The sequence below is a fragment of the Chelmon rostratus genome, chromosome 5 (assembly GCF_017976325.1).
Source record: "Chelmon rostratus isolate fCheRos1 chromosome 5, fCheRos1.pri, whole genome shotgun sequence".
Taxonomy (NCBI): domain Eukaryota; kingdom Metazoa; phylum Chordata; class Actinopteri; order Chaetodontiformes; family Chaetodontidae; genus Chelmon; species Chelmon rostratus.
The window spans coordinates 28,044,085-28,061,213 of record NC_055662.1 but is presented as its reverse complement, the minus strand read 5'-3'; the positions used below and the strand labels follow the sequence as shown (position 1 = coordinate 28,061,213).

Genomic DNA, 17,129 nt, shown 5'->3' with positions numbered 1-17,129 from the left:
AGAGAGAGCGCTTTGCTTTCACTTTGCTTGAGATCAGATGTGAGTGAGAGTAACATTACTACCCAGGGACCAGAGGATGACTTTGTTCCTGACTGTTCTGTCTTGCTGGACTATCAAGCTTTTCATTTGTCAGCAGTGCAGTGCCATGTATACAACGATGCGTCTTGCCAACAAACAACACAACGCTCCTGCTTGTTCAGGAAAAATACAAATTGCTCTGTGGTGCTCTGCTGCTCAGAAGTCTGTGTTCCCCGTCGTAAAGACAAAGTGTAGAGCCGAGTGTTTGCTCAGAAACAGATAGCTGATGCTTTAAATAGGTTGAGGGTTGAGGGTTGGGGCCCGCCTGCTCCCCTGTATCCCTCAGTGGGATGGTAGCACTGAGGTCAAAAGGGATGCCATGAATCACAAATCCCCTTCTGATTCGTAAACTGCCGGGACATTGATTCACTGGCTGATCAGAGGGGAGGAATCCTCTGGCAGCTATAGCGTGAAGATGGGAGTAAGCTGAGGAAGTGTAATCACACAGCCGATTGCTTCTGAGGAGACGTTCAGAGCCCGCTCTTATTGAGATTAAAGCAAAGGAGTCTGCACTGTGAACTTGTTTAACATTGGAGGACAAAACCGCACATCGCAGGCTTAATGTTATTAATATTATTATAGTTGTGTGTAAAGTTGATTTGTCTGTACATCCAGACATGATTAATAACATCTCCTGCTTGTATTGGGACAGAGCAATTCAGGGTTTCCTAAAGGTTGGTGACAGAGGTGAGGAATATGTTCGAAACCAAAATTATTTTGATTTCAGAGCACTTATTTTCACACCTAATGTTTCATCAAACGCTTGTTTTAGTTTGTGGAACGAAGCGAAGGCTCTCAATGGCTGAATGTTGCATAAACACAAGCCGACGTTCCATAGTAGCTTTTAATTGTTCACCATATTTCACACTCGATGTGGACACATTTGTACCAAACAATGTGTTCAGGTTCAGTCAGGGTTGGATTACCAATTGAGCAACTACCCTGGGGGGCCAGACCTCCAGGGGCACCAAGAGTCTGACTTTTATTGCACTTCAATGGGTTTTGGTAATGTGATTAACTGCAAATTTCTTATGAAAATTACAGCACAATATTTTAATATTTCCCGAATGGTTTGGCTCAATTTTCAGAGTTTTTAGATTTTAGCCTCAAAATCTCAAACAAGAAACAAACAAGATGAAAACATCTCTTGCAACTTACAGTAATGCAGGTCCTGCATCATGGTGCCATGTCCTGCTAAGGGGCCTTGTGTGAAAATCTAGTTTTAAGACATTCTGTATTTCAGTTTATATCTTTCAAACGTGCATATTCCTGAATAAACTTTTGTTCCATGAAATTAGCGGCCACACAGATACCTCTGGGCCAGATAATATTATTGCAGCGTGGGAGTACATGTTGTAAACACAAGGCCCAGAGGGTGCAGGTGATGACTCAAAAGAGGCCCCACAGGACATTTTTACTCTCAGGCTTCATAAAACAGGTTAACGCAGCCATGGTTTCAACACACAGCCTGATGACATAAAATCATTACACTTCTCAGGCAGCGAAAACTAAAAAATATTATTATAATTAATACGTTTTCAATTATATAGCAATAAATGAGTGGCTGGGAGCAGTGCACACACTTCCCTGATTGTAAAATTCTCAGTTGATTAGTTTTTGATTAATTAATTGTTTGTATGTTGCACTAGACAATGGAAAAAGTCAGTCGCAGTAATCACTCCGGATGTCTGGGTCAAATTTTTGTCCTAGTTTCTACTTTTAAAACACAGTTAGAGAACACAAACACTTAAACAGCTCCCCTTAACCATTCTCACTACCGAGTGTCCAATGTTGGCAACTACACACAATGCTTTGAACAAGACAGAGATTGTAAATATCAGAAAAACATTATGCAGCATCTCATATTAATAAGAACACAAAGCTATGTGCCTACTGACTGGTTAGAGTGGAACATAAAGAGAAAACGTTTCGTTTATTGCTTCAAATGGCTGTCACTCTCGACTCGCTCGTTTTGTTTAAAGTCTTTATTCTAAGTGCTTTACAGCAGAAGAAAAAGTTATCTTGTGGTGACTCAGCTCTTCTTTTCTGTCTTCTAGTCGCCGACTGCCGAGTCTTGGAGGGATTGCAGAGATATTCCTCCATCTCCACGTACCTGCCTGTCAACTACCAGGTGCTCAATGCTGATTTGGCGTTTTTCCTGAAGGAAGCCAACCAGGACTTCATGAGGAACTCTAGCCTGATGTCGCGGACTGAGCCCTTCTTCATCTACCAGGCCAGGAGTTTGCCCTCAGTGAACGCTAGCTATGGGCCCCTGTCTTTGGAGCAGCCGGTCCCATTAGAGCTGCTACAGAGCCCGGGGACGTTTCCTGCCTCCTCTGTTTTTACCTTCAACTGGAAGGTGCAGACCTTCATTATGAATACCAGGATTCACTTGGCCAAGCCCAGAGTCCAGGTGCTGTTTTATGTCGCAGGCAGGGACTGGGACGACTACAGTGCCATCGACAAGCTGCCCTGCGTGCACATGTTTGCTTTCCACGAGACCCAGGAGGTGCGTGGCACTTGCCAGCTGAAGGGGGAGCTGGGGCTGTGTGTGGCCGAGCTGGAGCCCTTGGCCGGCTGGTTCAGCCCGCCCAGCGTCGTGCCGGGGCGCCAGAGGAACCTCGAGGTGTCCGAGGGCACGCCAGTGGAGCTCTACTACATGCTGCAATCCACAGAGGCTGGGGAGTGCCATTCAGAGGAGGCCAGGAAGGATAACTTCATGCGCTCGAGCCAGGAAGGGCTGTTTGGTTCTTACACCTCCACGCCGCTGAGGAGGATCGGTGGTGTGAGGCTGTACCAGAACCCTAATCCACCACCCCTCGCTGAACACAGGCTGGATAATAACTTTATGGTCATGGTGCCAGCCACTCCCATGAGACAGAGGGAAACCGTCTCTGCTTTTATCACTGTGTCGGCCTACTCTCCTGTGGAGATGTTTACTCTCAGGTAGGCACTCACTTCTTTTCTTCTTCTCTGAAGTGTCTGGCTGCAGACTTTCTTTGTCAGTCTCAAACTTTGGAATTATGCAGCCAGTATTCCTTTTATTCTTCTAAGATTTAGGCAGTTTCCACACTAAGGTTTAAAAAAAAGAAAATACGTGAAATGCACTGAAATGTAGCTACATCTATTCGTAATTCTCATCTCTCTGTTGGCAAACTCTAAAATTCCTTGGCTGGTTACTGTGCATGGTCACAGGATGTTAAACCTCCGGTCTATCCCATCCTGCTCTCCATGATCAGTCATATTTTCTTTCATTATAACCAAACATACAATTTAGTTGTTTTCATTCACATACAGTGTGGTTTCACTTCCTGAAGTCAAACAACTGAATGACAGTAAAATAATAATTTGAGTGCAGCCCTGTTAACCGAGGTAAACAGTCATTCTCGTGCTGCTGCACGGAGGAAGATGAGCAAATCGATATTGGTCGTGAAGTTGACTGACAACAAAGATGCAAACAGGCTAATGACAGCAGTTCTAATGTGTGATTGGCTGTACTGGACTTCTAAACAAGTGATCAGACAGTTAGAGGGAAGCTGACTTCTTAACTTCACTTCTGCACATCTTCAGCACATGTCTACATCTGTGCAGGCCTGTCTCATCATTTTGCAAAATCTTTATCGTATTGGGACACATGTGGAGGAAGATCATCCTGCATTTCCTGTGACAAATGACAACAACAGCAATGTTAATTATTATCATTTAGAATAATAATAATAATGATAAGAGGAATAGGAAGAAGAACCATACATACATTCATACAGAAATGCAGCTCAACGTGCTGAAAACCTCCAATAAACCAGCAACAGATGATCGCAGTGTTCTTGAAGACAAATAGTGAACAAAGGATTTTTTTTGGTTCTAGTCCATTAAAGGCTTTGTATACAAAGAGAAGGATCTTAAGATCAGTTCTAAATGTTACTGGAAGCCAGTGCAGAGCAGCTGAAAGTGGACTAATGTGCTCTCTCCTCTTGCCTCTGGTTAATAGCCGAGCTGCAGAGTTGTGAATGAGCTGAAGTCTCTTGGTGTTTTTTTTTCGGGAGGCCAGTGAACAGAGCGCTACAGTCATCGTTTCACCTTGAAATAAAGGCATGAATCAGTTTTTCAGCACCCATTTGATTCATAAATGGTCACAGTTGTGTTTCTGTTTTCCTCACCTTGTTGATGTGGGACCACGGACACATGATGTCCAAGGCAGATGTCAAACTTTCTCCCTTTGGTGTTAAACACACAGTCAGAAAGACCAGCCACGATCATGGTCAGCCGTATCAAACTCTGCACTAGTCTAAGACAGGCATGTCAAACCTATTCCACAAAGGGCCGTGTGGCTGCAGGTTTTCGTTCCAACCAAGGAGGAGCACACCAGGCTGGACTCATTTAATCAGCTGATCTCAGTCTTCAGTGATCCCTTGATTGGTCAGAACAAAAATCTGCAGGCCCTTTATGGAATTGGTTTGAAGTGCCTGTCTGAGACCAGGTCTAAGAGGACAACAATTGAGGGCTTATTATCATCAGACAACATTATTTTCCAGAAGGGTTGGATATCAGCCTATAGTTCATGAGTGCGTTACCCTCTAGGTTGGGTTTCTTCTTTAAGGGTTTTACAACATCTTTTCGTTTTGAAGGTATCAGGTCAGATGATGCAGAGATGTGTTTATAATCTTCAGAACATGACTTGACATGACAGGGTCAACACATGAGGTGGATGAGAATTTTCCTGTGGTTGCTGCGTCTTTTTCACCGTGTTGTTCTGCTCAGGTCGTCTGTGTTCACATCAGCAACAATGCAGCAAGTGAAACACTTGATGCACATTCAAAGTCTGCACATACACGCTCACAAACAACAGCCACAAAACGATATCCCAGGAACCACCAAGCTAGTCCTCACCTTATGGGTCGACTTTGCAAGCAGGTTATTATGAACCACATTTACATTTATTGTAAGCGGGGACCTCTAGTGGCCCTATTAATTATGACGGGAGCTAAGGAGGAAATTAAGATAGTATAAAGAACAAGAAAGTTTAATTTGGAGGAAGGTGGGCTGGATGGAGGCTGCTGCTCATGTCCTGTGTGACACTGAAAGTTTCATACTTAGCACACTGACTGTACGTTAGATCAGGTACGTAAAAGCAATGTCCTTATTTTAACTCTAACCCTAAACTTAACCAAGGAGTTTTTGTTGCCCAAAGCTGAGCAAACTGCAGCACGAGGACGGAGGCTCAGTGCGACGATGGTCAGCCTTAGCAAAGATCCATCTTTGCTGTACCAGTTTGTTACTGGTAACTACTATTCATGGTGTTTTCTGATCATCGGCAATCGACCTATTCAGTCGTTTAGTTATGAGGATGTGTTGAACCATCCATAATAAACATGGATAATAATTATCTTTTATTTGGTGTGTTGAAAACTCACCTGTGTATTTTTTTTCTCTGAAAAGTTTTTAGACTCTGGACTGTCATTTTTACACTTTTGTGTTGATTAAACACGATTTAATGTGTATTTAATGTGAATAAGCATGTTCTGCTCCTTTAATATGTGTTATCATGCGGTGGGACTAAATCTGAAAGAATACAGGACTTGATATACTTTACAGTATATCCACTATGTTTAACTGTTCTTATGGGTTTAGTAAAATTTTAATTAACTTCGTCCTAACTGACTGACACATTAAACATCGTTACCAGTCTGGTAACCAATCATTTCTCCCACAGTGAAATAGACAAAGATCAGAGCTATCTCTTGGACAAAGCTTTATTCTGTGAAGCTGTTGGTAGGTGCTAATTACAGTGAACAGATGAGACAAAATGATTAAAATAATTAACATGCAATTCGAATGAAGATGTCATTAATTAAAATGCATGTCCATTAGTGTAATGACTGGAGCCGATCTTAATCACGCTGGTTTAGAACATTTATAAGCCTTCAGAGACGCTGCAGCGACGGTCAATCCAGCTTGTCAGCCTGCGCAGACGAACTCAAGCTCGATGCTGAATGATGTGTTTTTCCTGCTCAGGCGAGGTGAAAGCAGAACGAAACATTAATGTTTATATAGAGCAGTTCCACTGCTTTTCCAGTTGTTTGCTAATGAAGATCATTTACTCAGCTTAAAAGACACACAGAGTGGGCTTTAGGCTCAAAACCGGAGCCAAGGTAAACAAGTCCACAATCGCAGTGAGGTTTTAACAAGCCAAACAAAGTCTCCAGACTCACGTCCTTCCTCTGTTTGGTTTAATTATTGAATAGTTATTCTGAAGTCACCAGGCATTAAAAAGTTTTTGTTTTCCAAAATTGAAATATTCTGAAAGATTTCTTTCATCAGCGAAGCGAACGGGCCCGGCTGGCCGCAGAGGCAATGCCTGTGGTGTTTTTATTTGGCAGCGCAGCGCATGGCAGGCGCAGGTTGGCCATCTGAGAGCGGCAGATATGGAAAGGCCTCTGTGTGGTCCTAGGTGATAAGGCTGTCCTCATACATGCATTTGTTAGGACGCTTAATCACCAGAGCGAGAAGACTTTGATCTCTACATTCACAACATCATTATCATCTGTGCACTCCACACTTCTGTGTCGGCCATTGTTGGCTGTGTAGCCCTGAATGCAGGATGAGCTCATGATCCTGTGAAATCTGTCAAACAGACCGTCTGATACTGTAGTTTTAAATGTTTACTCGATCCTCGCTTTTGCATATTTAACAACGAAATCCAAGGCCAAGTCCGTCATATTCCTGTTTTTAGTTTCAGACCGTTCATTCGAAAAATGGACTCCGAGTCGGTAATTCTTTCCTCTTCTCCGATTCAGCCTTCACCTACGTGTCCTCCATTATGCTGAAAGGCTCACGCTGTGATAGATGTTACGCAATGAAAGCTAATTTCACGTACTTTTAAAAGCCAATCATCCAGCCAGTTTGTTGCTGTGTGGATGCCCAGCGTGGTGTGCCTTTCTGGGGTATTTCTGTCGCGACATGCTTCTTGTAATTTGACGGACTCGGATTTGATTTGACCTCCCCTGTGTTAATAGGCTGAGTTGGACTCAGGAAAGTTGGACTTGTGCTACTGTAGCCTATTTTGTTGAAATTAAGAGGGATTTTGGTGGGGAGAGTCTCATAGTTGCTACTTTTAGTCTCTCTCATGCATCATCCTGACGTGAGCATATTTGTATTTCCTGTCTCCTCCCTATTGATAAGTCATCGTCCACTGGAGGGAAATGATTTAGATGTAAATTGAAAGAGAGAGCTGAGTCATTATACTAAAAGACTATTGTGTTTATGGTTCATAATGTCTACATTTGTAAAGATGCATCACCATCATCTGCACAGCACTAATGCCAAGGTGTACAGACCCGGTTTAGAGGGCACCCATGTTCAGGCACTTTGGAGCTGGAGTGTGCATCAGGATCTTCTTTTAATTTCATGATACAAGCTCTCTCACCTTGCGTTTTGATTGCACACTAAATAATCAGGACAGTCGAATCACTGATTATGAACATTTAAGTGACAACATGAGGTTCAGGTTGCAGTTGCTCATGAGCTTTCCATTCAGAATCTAGACTAATGTTTCTCCATGTAGAGACAGACAGTAACACATAATAATGTGTTTCAAACATCCTCCTGAGTTTATTTTTCTTATTTTTATACAACTCCCTGCAGAGAGAGCCTTCTCAGAATACTACGCTACTTTATTTGCATACAACACGCCATACGTATAAAGTCTAGACATCACTAACACCTGCTTTCATCAGAGAGTGCAGGTGTGCAATGACTGATAAAGCAGTTACTGATAATAAACAGAATATCCTCATAAACGGGTTAAATAATTCGTGATTAGCACTTCAGACAGGGTGCAGCAAATACAGCAGCGTGTGGGAGCAAATGACAACAACAATAATCAACTAGCATCTTATTAGCAACTAAACTGTGACATTTGACATTTATGTTGAAAAACTGTGCAGCTCATTTTGTGCAGTTTTAATTCCCCTCACAGTAAGTCCCTTTTATTTTCTGTGTGTGTTCACAAATTCAAATGAATGTGTCCAACATTAAAAATGTCTAAGCTGCACAGGCTCATGCAGTCAGTCAAACTCTGATTTACAAATTCAAGTCAGGTGGAAAACATGGAGTCACTAAAATTGGTTGTTATTGGAGGCACCAAAATTCAAAATGAAAAATTCAAACTTTAACATCCCTACGACCAAGATGTGGAGAAGACCGGGCCGATTGGAAAATTGGATTATGTGATTGACGGAGCATAACCTGATCAATCACAGAACCCGTCGGCTATTGTCTGGAGATCATTTAGCATCTGGGAGCCAATGTTCCAGGACTTCTGGTGTAGTCAGTCGATTTCCTGATAACAGAAATCTCTTCTGATCATGGTTTACGGTCCAATTAGCATTTTAAAACGCTAAGACAACGTTTTGGCTAAACTCTATAAACTGATATCTGCATATGAGTGAAAAACATTACTTTCTGAGACTGCATTTCAGCCAAAAATTGGACGCGTGCGACCAAAGCTGCTCAAACATGATTGGTCAATACCACTCGGACTCCGAACGAACTACAAATGAAACAGAAGGTTTCAGATTTAAAATCTCTGCGTTCATATGCAGATTTCTGTTTCTGGAGGTTATAAAATGAACCCTGCTCATCCTGATGCTCATGTTTGACCGTCATATACGCACTCTAACAGTTATCACCTGTTGGAAAATTGTAAAAACTCAAGTGAAATAATCATTTTCATTGGTATTTCATTTCATTGGTATATTTTATTGTTTACTGTTTATATACATTTTAGTGTATTTCAGCTGCTGTCGGTTCATTCACTGGTATAATTTATTCTTTTGGCACATTTCACTGGCATATTTTATTGTTTAGTATATTTAATTGCATTTATGAATATTTTTATTGCATGTTTGTTTATTTTTTTTCTTTCTAATCTTTCTTATTATCTTGTTTCTAACATGGGGGTTGCAATGCAAATTTCATTGACGTGTCATGCTCAATGACATTAAAGAATCTTGAATCTTGAATCTTGAAATAAGAACGGGAGGTAATGCATTGATGGTTGTTACACCATCGTTGAGTTATTCGATATTTCATGACATTTTCACCAAGCTTACACATCCCGCAGTCCTTTTATCACCGCTGGTGATTTACTGACTACACTGGGAACTATGATACACAACATATTATGACGGTTTTAAAATGTCGTGCCAATGTCAAAGGACATCATCAAAATCGGAATTATTGCGAACAAAGACGGATTAGGTGAGATTAACTCTTTGATAGCAGTGCGTTCCTTTGCTGTGCTCCGTCTTTGATATGTCCCTGCTTTGTTGTGCTGGATGAGACGCAGTATCACATCATAGTCTACTGTAGAGCTGTTTCATCATGAGCAGGAGTTACTCCTTGTAATGTCTTCAAAGACATTTCTGCACACCAGCACATTCTGCTCTGTTGCAGGGGAAAAGACACAGAAAAGGCTCTCAGGACTTTAAGGCCATTAAATCTAACATGCAGTAATGTTTAAGTTGGACTCATTATCATAATATGTTTCCTGCTATCACTGTGTGAGTAATTTAGACAGTTGTATGTCATTGATAATTAATCATTACCCCTCTGCGTGAGATGATTCGTATGCAAATCAAATGCAATGGCGGAAGTTTTTTTAAAGGATATTTTCCTCCTGCAGTCTCTAGTGGCACGGAGAAAAACCCAGAGCACAAAAGGAAATTGTTCTTTTTTCCGTCTTGGTGCAGCGTTGCCTTACAGCATGAGTCACAGTACAGCGAGGGTCAGTCCATGATCAGTGTCCCTGAGCTCAACATCAGTTTAACAAGAGATTAGTCGATTTATGGAACACATTTCATGAGTCGTTTCACTTATTTTTTGTCTTTTATGTTGCATCTCTTGTCTTTTCGGTTCTGTGATTTGGGGTTATTGGCTTTTTTATTGTGGTTGGTTTTTGTGTCGACCCCAGGAAGACCAGCAGCCACTTTGTGGAAGCTAACGGGGATCCAAAGAAAGAGCAGAGAACATTTAATGAGAACAGACGTTCTCCCTGGAACACTGTATTTCTCCTTCACTCCACTGGTGAAAGGGTGGAGGCCTGTATGCAAATTATTGAGCTTTGCAGGAAGCGGATCTTTATCAGAATCAATGTTTCACTTGTAAAAAAAAAAAGCTGCACCCTCCCCAGCACTGTTAAAAGAAAAAAACAAAACAAAGTCAAAACTAGACTTGGTGCCTACACTTCCCACAATGCAACTCAACTGCCGACTGTTCAGTTTCAGATTCAGGTGTGTGTGTTGGCTACAGAGGCCTGTTAAACTCGCTCCTGACTCCAAACCTGCAGATCTAGACATGTTTCAGATTTCATGCAGCTTGTATTGTGATGTGAATCTGTCTGCAGAGCAGGAGGCTGCTGTTAACCAGTTTTAACTGAGAGGACAGTTGAAACAGTACAAGTTTAATGTTACTTTTAATCTTTTCCTGTACAATAATTTTAAAAAATGTATGAAAAATCTTTATACAAATTTTTCCACGTAGACAGAAACAGACTTTGACACATAAAAGCTGAATCTGCTGTAACATTTCCTTTAAATCCTCCTTTTCACTAAGAGAAGAACTGCTTTCCACCCCGAACATCTCAAAGTAATATCACAGTACTGGTACAACTTGTTTTGCCATGAATAACTAAAAGAAGCAAAGCATAAAGAGTTAAAGATGGTTTACCCATTGTAAATAATAAACACAATATTTGTCTCACATGCACAGCAACACACATCAGACCTGAAATAAAGAACTGCTGATTTCTAGCAAACAGTACAAAATGATAAATATTCCAGGCATTTTAAATAAAGAGGTACTAATATAAAATGCTGGATGAACGAACGCGGCACAGGGGGCAGCTCTTTGGCAGGACCACTGCAGTGTTTTTGCCCATTCTATGAAATAAAAATAAACATGATTTAGATCAGACGATGATGTGTCAGTCTGTAACGTTAAAAACTGTTCGACATGCTCATCATGTATTATTTCATGCTTTATTAGTTCACGCTATGATGCTGAACTGGGTGGTGAAATGTAAAGTTCCACGTTACGTGAATCTCAGGAAGGAGAGTTGAAATAAAACATTAATCTGAGGCCTGAGAGGAAGTAAGATAAGATCTGCTCGTGCTCTCCCTTAAAACTCAGACCATCATGCTGCCCCCCCTCAATCATTCCCCTACAGTCCCATATGAAAAACACTGAAAACCTTTGATGCACGCACAAAAATATGAAACTTCCTGAGCAAGTTAATATTATCAGTGCTTCAGTGTAAGAGCATCGTATCTCATCCATTTTGCCTAAACTGATATGAAGTGCTTCGACTTGAGAGTCCCTTTGCAGTGAGATCTCTCAAGCATCTCTAAAATGTTCTTTGTTTGATGTAGCTGCCATCCAGGGGACCGACGGCCCCCCTCACGAGATCCATATGCATAATAAAGTACACATAATATACTTTTCATAGTTTACATTCGGTACTGTTCATTTAAATCATATATAATGTGTATTTATCATTAGAGTTCATGTGAAAGAGAATAACAAATGCATACCCACCCAGCTAGCCGCCTGGTGGCTCAGAGGCCCCATCTGGACCCCCATGAAAGATTTCTGGGAGCACCACTGCTTGCTCTCTTCAGTGTCCTTTGCTTTGCCCTTAAAATGCACTGAAATGGGAAAGATTGGGATAGAATTGGTTGCAATGACACAAGATTGTATGTTGTGGTCAGTATCGGGACGTAATAACTGTTATTGCTGTACTTTCATCTATGTCTTGTACCTGTGTGTGTTTGTGTGTGGCAAAAAGCATGTGGAAGCTGAACTAATTGACTTGTATTCTGTGTGTGTGTGATGCAGGTGTGTGGCACGTGCAGGTGTGTAGTGTGCACATGTACCTGACTGTTTCCGCTGATGTGTTTGCCAACCTGATAAACGCCGCTGGTCTTCCGCTCGCAGTTTGTTTAATCGGTTGCCTCCCGTGGAGAACATTCCACCAGACATTTGTTTGCCAACAGATTTCAATGAAACTGTCAGCCGTTCGCAGCCACATCCCGTGTGCAAGCGTGCATGTGCGTGCATGGAAGTTTTTGTGTTTACACATGTGCGCCGCCACGTCTGAGCATGGCGCTACGCTCACGCCGCGAATACCAAAAGCACTGTACGAGCAACTGTGCTGGAATCAATTCGCCTCGTCTTTAAAAGGCAGTGCATCAGTGAACAAATGATCCACCATTACGCCTCATTATGTGCGCTGATGGACAACAGGGACTAATATATGCAAGAAGCACCGGCGCAAAGCATCAGCAGGAGCCGGATAGGACAGACCTAACCCCTACCTGAGGACAGGTCCTCCATTAGACATGTTTTAGTTTCGTAAGTTTTACCTACAAGTGCTAGTATCGACTTTCAGTACTCTACCCTCCACTGCCATGACGACGAGCCCTTTTTGATTTGGATATCTGAAGCCTCATATTGGCGCCACGTTAGCTCTACGCTGCATTTCACACAGAACAGGACTTTGGATTTGAGCCTCCATTTGTCACATGCCGTTGCTCGATGAAAGCGCTGCATAACAACCTGTTTGGAGAGCAGGGCTAATTACAGCGAGCCAGTGCACATATGGCATGTGAGTATTATATTAAGACAGACTTTAAAAAATCCAAACCTTTCCTTGAGTCCAGGCTCACATCCTCAAATTGCTTCTTTTTTTAGGACCAACAGTGAAAAAGTCAAATATTCAGTTTACACCGATATAAAACAGAGAAATTTGCCTTTTCTGGCCGATCATTGACTTTAAATGATTAACAGGTTAATTTTAGGTTAAAGATTCGACAGCTGACAACTGATCAATCAACTAATTCAGCTACAGGAAGCTTTCCTCAGATTGTCCTCCTTCTTATGAACTAGGGCGGCTTACTACGACAATAGTTATTCTCATGATGTGGCAGATCAGATCAGATCAGACCATTTTTAATGCTAACAAATTCCTCTTTGTATTAATTTGCACGTTATCTTCTAACTCTTCATCCTGCAGACGCTCGCTGTGGCCTGCAGGTCGCTGATTCAGCTCCAGGCTCGTAGCCACTGACCGCTAATGGCTCGAGACAAAAGTCCAATGAAGCTAATCCTTCACAGAAACAAATGAGTAACTGCTGAGCTGGCTGAAGCCAAGTGGAAGACCTCCACCCCCCCTCCCCCTCCGCCACATAAGACCACAACACACAGATCAACTCGGTGGTCACATATTCATATCCGATTCATTATAGCGCAATCTCATTTGAAAGCCATCGTGGCCGGCTATAAACAGGCACTGAATCAGCAGCCACTGGGGTGCTTCGGTGGGGAGAACGTGTGATGAAAGACGAAGAAAATGCCTTGTCATTTATTGGCAGGCATCGAAGCCATAAGCCATTTTCCTAAGACAGCTCCTCCATTTGAAAGTGGAAGAAAGAAGCACTCCGGGGACCAGATATAGATGATTAAGGCTAAACGTATCTGAGAGAGCGGCTTCAAATACGCATTAAGTAAATCTTGTCAGATGTCTCCTGGTCATTCTGAAAAATGTCTTTGTGGTTTGTTTATATTTAGTCTGTGAGAGGTTGCAGTGCGATTTGGCAACCTGCAGCAGATTGCTTGTGCATTTCCATAACAAACTGTCCTCTTTAAAGCGGCTAATAGTGTCAGCAGCAGACTTTCCGGAGCCCTCTCGGATGCGATAATGCACGCACCTGAAAAAAAAATTAAAACAACGCACAGCGCCGTGAACGTTTATCAGCCATTTGTTTTTTATGTAGTAAGGAGTCTCCTCACATTTTCATTAATGTGTCAAACGCTGACGTCTCTTATGCTGAGCTTGCCGATTTAAATTTGCCCCCGTTGTGTTTGTTGCACTTTTATTAGCTGCTGGAGTGTGTGGCCTTGCCAGCGGCAGCCCGAGGTCCTGTTAGCCAACACGCCGAGGCTGCAGTGCTGTAACAGAGCAGCAGCAGCGGAGTGGTGCATCGCTCCCACATCTCGCCCCCATTGTTCCCACACAGCTCCGTGGGGGGTCCCATCATCTGCCTCGGCTCCTTCTATTCGCTCTCTTAGTGAAAACACAGTCTTGTACACCCAGGAATAGCATTCATATATAATTAGACAGCAACACAGATATACTGCTGGCTTGCTTGTTATATAGGAGGAGGTTTTCCTTTTGCAACTCGATGCCTGCATTCAGAACGTACGGCAGCATCGACTTCTTAGTGAACATATATATCTGTCCCTCCACTTTAGTGCACAATAAAACTTCTTCATTGCAATGGAGACCCAAAAATAGTGTGCATGAGGAATTTTAGTGGATGTATTGTGCAGGAAACACTGCATCCCATCTGAATCTCCTCTGATGTGTGTGTTTGCACCCTGTCCCCAACAATTAATGCGTGTTTTGTGGAGTGGGTCACATTGTTTTGCCTGTGGGAGTCGCCATTGATCTCTGATGCTGAAGTGGCCACTGAGGACTAATCTGCTGCAATCGCGCAGGAATGTCCCAGTAGTGAAAGAAAGCGTGAAATGCAACAGCTCTCTGTTAAGACTTGCAGGTGTGTTGCTCTCTGCTTGCTTCCTCATCTTCGAAAATACCTGATTGTCGATGTGTTTTGTAACGAGGGTCCCAAAGAGCGACAACCCAATCATCAAAGTCAAAGTGTGTGTTTGAAGTTGGTTTCCTGGTGCACACGAAGCATGCAACAGATGTTGAGACGTCTGACCAGCGTGCATGAGAACATGCTTCATTTTGAACTTGATGGGAACCTCAATACGTTCCTCCCTTTACTGCAAACACACATGAAACAGGAATTTATCATTAGACGTGAAGAATTTTCTTTCCAGGTTTTAGTGTCACAAAAAAATCAAATGTATAGAATTATTTGTCAACCTGAGCACAATATTTTTACAATTTTTTTAATTACGTAGAGAATAATGTAAGCAAACAAAATCTGTTTGATGCTCAGTAAATGTGTGTGTGCCGTTATCCACAGAAACGCACCTTTCTCACTCGTCTTGTCCACTTTTCCTTTAATGATGATCATTTTTATACAAAATATAAAGGATGTGCTTTGAAAAAAAACCCTTTCTGTGCTCAAAATGTCCCACCGCTGCTGAGAAAGAGACAGAAATACAACCCTGAGGTAAAAAAAAAAGATGAATAATCTCTCCTGGATTTCAGCACCGACCTCGCCGTCCACACTTTTCATCACCACCAATCATCCAGAATTTACTTAACAATTATTCATCTTTCTGTTTGATCCGCCGATTACATTTGTAACCACGCTGACCAACTGTTACAGGTAAGATTAGCATGCTAATTGAATATTTACGAATATTAAATGCTCTGAATCTCACAATCGGATGCCCTGCTGGAAGGCTAATCGAGGCCACGCTCTCACTTCTGATGAATATATTGACAAGAACAGAGCCTCAGATATCACAATACATTTCCCGCTCTCTACATTATACATGCAGCGGTAATTATTTCTTTGTAGAATGACTGAATTAAATTACAATAATTCTGTCTGTTATTCAGTGCTAATAAAAGGGTCATCTCATTCAGTCCCCAGTCTTTTACTTACACTTTCTTTCGCCCCTCTCACTTTTATTCCCTTCTAAGCATAAACACGATCAAAGTGTTTTTCTTCTAATTAATTGCAGTCTTGGAGCTAGCCCCGTTAGCTTGTAGTTTTCCTGTTAAATTTAGGGTCAGTGTTTTATGGATTGTTCCAGGCTTATTTTAATAGTTCTCCATCCCAAAGTTCTGATTTAAATGTACAAATACAGTTGTCATTTCAGTGAATGGTCATTTATTTTTTATTATAGATGAGCATGCTTTTATTTAATTTAATAAAAATAGCTTTAGAAACTTTTGATTGAGTTTAATACACTCGTCCATGGTTATGTGCATTATATATTATATAACAATGTGGGGCAAAGCAGAGGTAGAGAGGAGAGGTTAATTAGATTTTTTAAAAATCTACTAAAACATCCATCAATCGGTCACCCTCACTATTCCCTAGAAATGCATTATGTCACACAGCCTACACTCAAACCTCGCCTCTTTGGCTCAGTTTTATTGTATCGCCCATTTGACCTTGAATGATGCTCGGCTTGTTAGCGATTGGGAGGTTGATTTAATGCTGTTTCTTGGAGAGAACACAATAAGACCAAATTGAATGATATCCCTGTTCATTTTCGTGGACTTAAATGCGCCTTTGTAACTCTTTAATTGGCACCGTAACTGCTTATGTTCTGTCTTCTGTGACACTCGCAGCCAATCGCTCACTGACAGTGGCTAATTATCACAGTTAGTATGGGAGTAAATAAAGATGCTCCGCGGTTAGAGACATGTTGATTCTCGAGGGATCCGTCACTGCCGCGTTCTTCTGACATCCGGATAAGAACAGACATAAGAGGATTAGCTTTGCACCACAGATGAGTGTAATCAAATTTATCAGATACTAGATTAAGACTTGAAAGACACAGGACTACATTTCTGTGAATGCTTTTTTTTTTCTCTCTCTCTTTCTGTCCTTGAAGGAATCGCTTGCCATTCTTGGAAAATACGCTTTTTTTTTTTGCCAAAAGGTAGATGAGTGGATCAATACCACTCACCACAGCTAGCTTAGCAGAGCACAAAGAGAGGACGCAGGACTAAACAGTTAGCCCGTCCCCATCCTTCCACTGCAATATACTGGACTCAGTGAAGAACAAAAACAAAACAACTCTTATTTTCAGGTGGTTTTACACGAATGAAAACATACTTATGAATATTATATTCAATTTCTGCCAGTTGATCCACCTAGATCCTGCACACTGGATCTTTCATCCAAAGCTTAAACACGACCCATTGAGGTTTTGAAGGTAGTTATGGGTCAGACTCTTTCTTGGCTCAGTGACTTGCTGGAGTCTTGCCTTGGTTTTTGCGCAGATTAAATGGATGAGATTTATATAATATACAATAAAAATGCTTGTAGGTGGATGTTGTT

At 41.7% G+C, this 17,129-nt stretch overlaps 1 protein-coding gene across 1 annotated transcript in view; it reads left to right on the top strand.

Moving 5' to 3' along the window:
- Window positions 1-1,730: 1,730 nt before the first annotated feature.
- The window catches only part of si:dkeyp-14d3.1 (transmembrane protein 132C), a 101,838-nt gene continuing 86,439 nt past the window's right edge, over window positions 1,731-17,129 (top strand). The window contains exons 1-2 of the mRNA XM_041936499.1: window positions 1,731-1,749; window positions 2,136-3,024. Coding sequence (XP_041792433.1) covers window positions 1,731-1,749; window positions 2,136-3,024 — 908 coding nt within the window. The remainder of the gene's footprint in view (window positions 1,750-2,135; window positions 3,025-17,129) is intronic.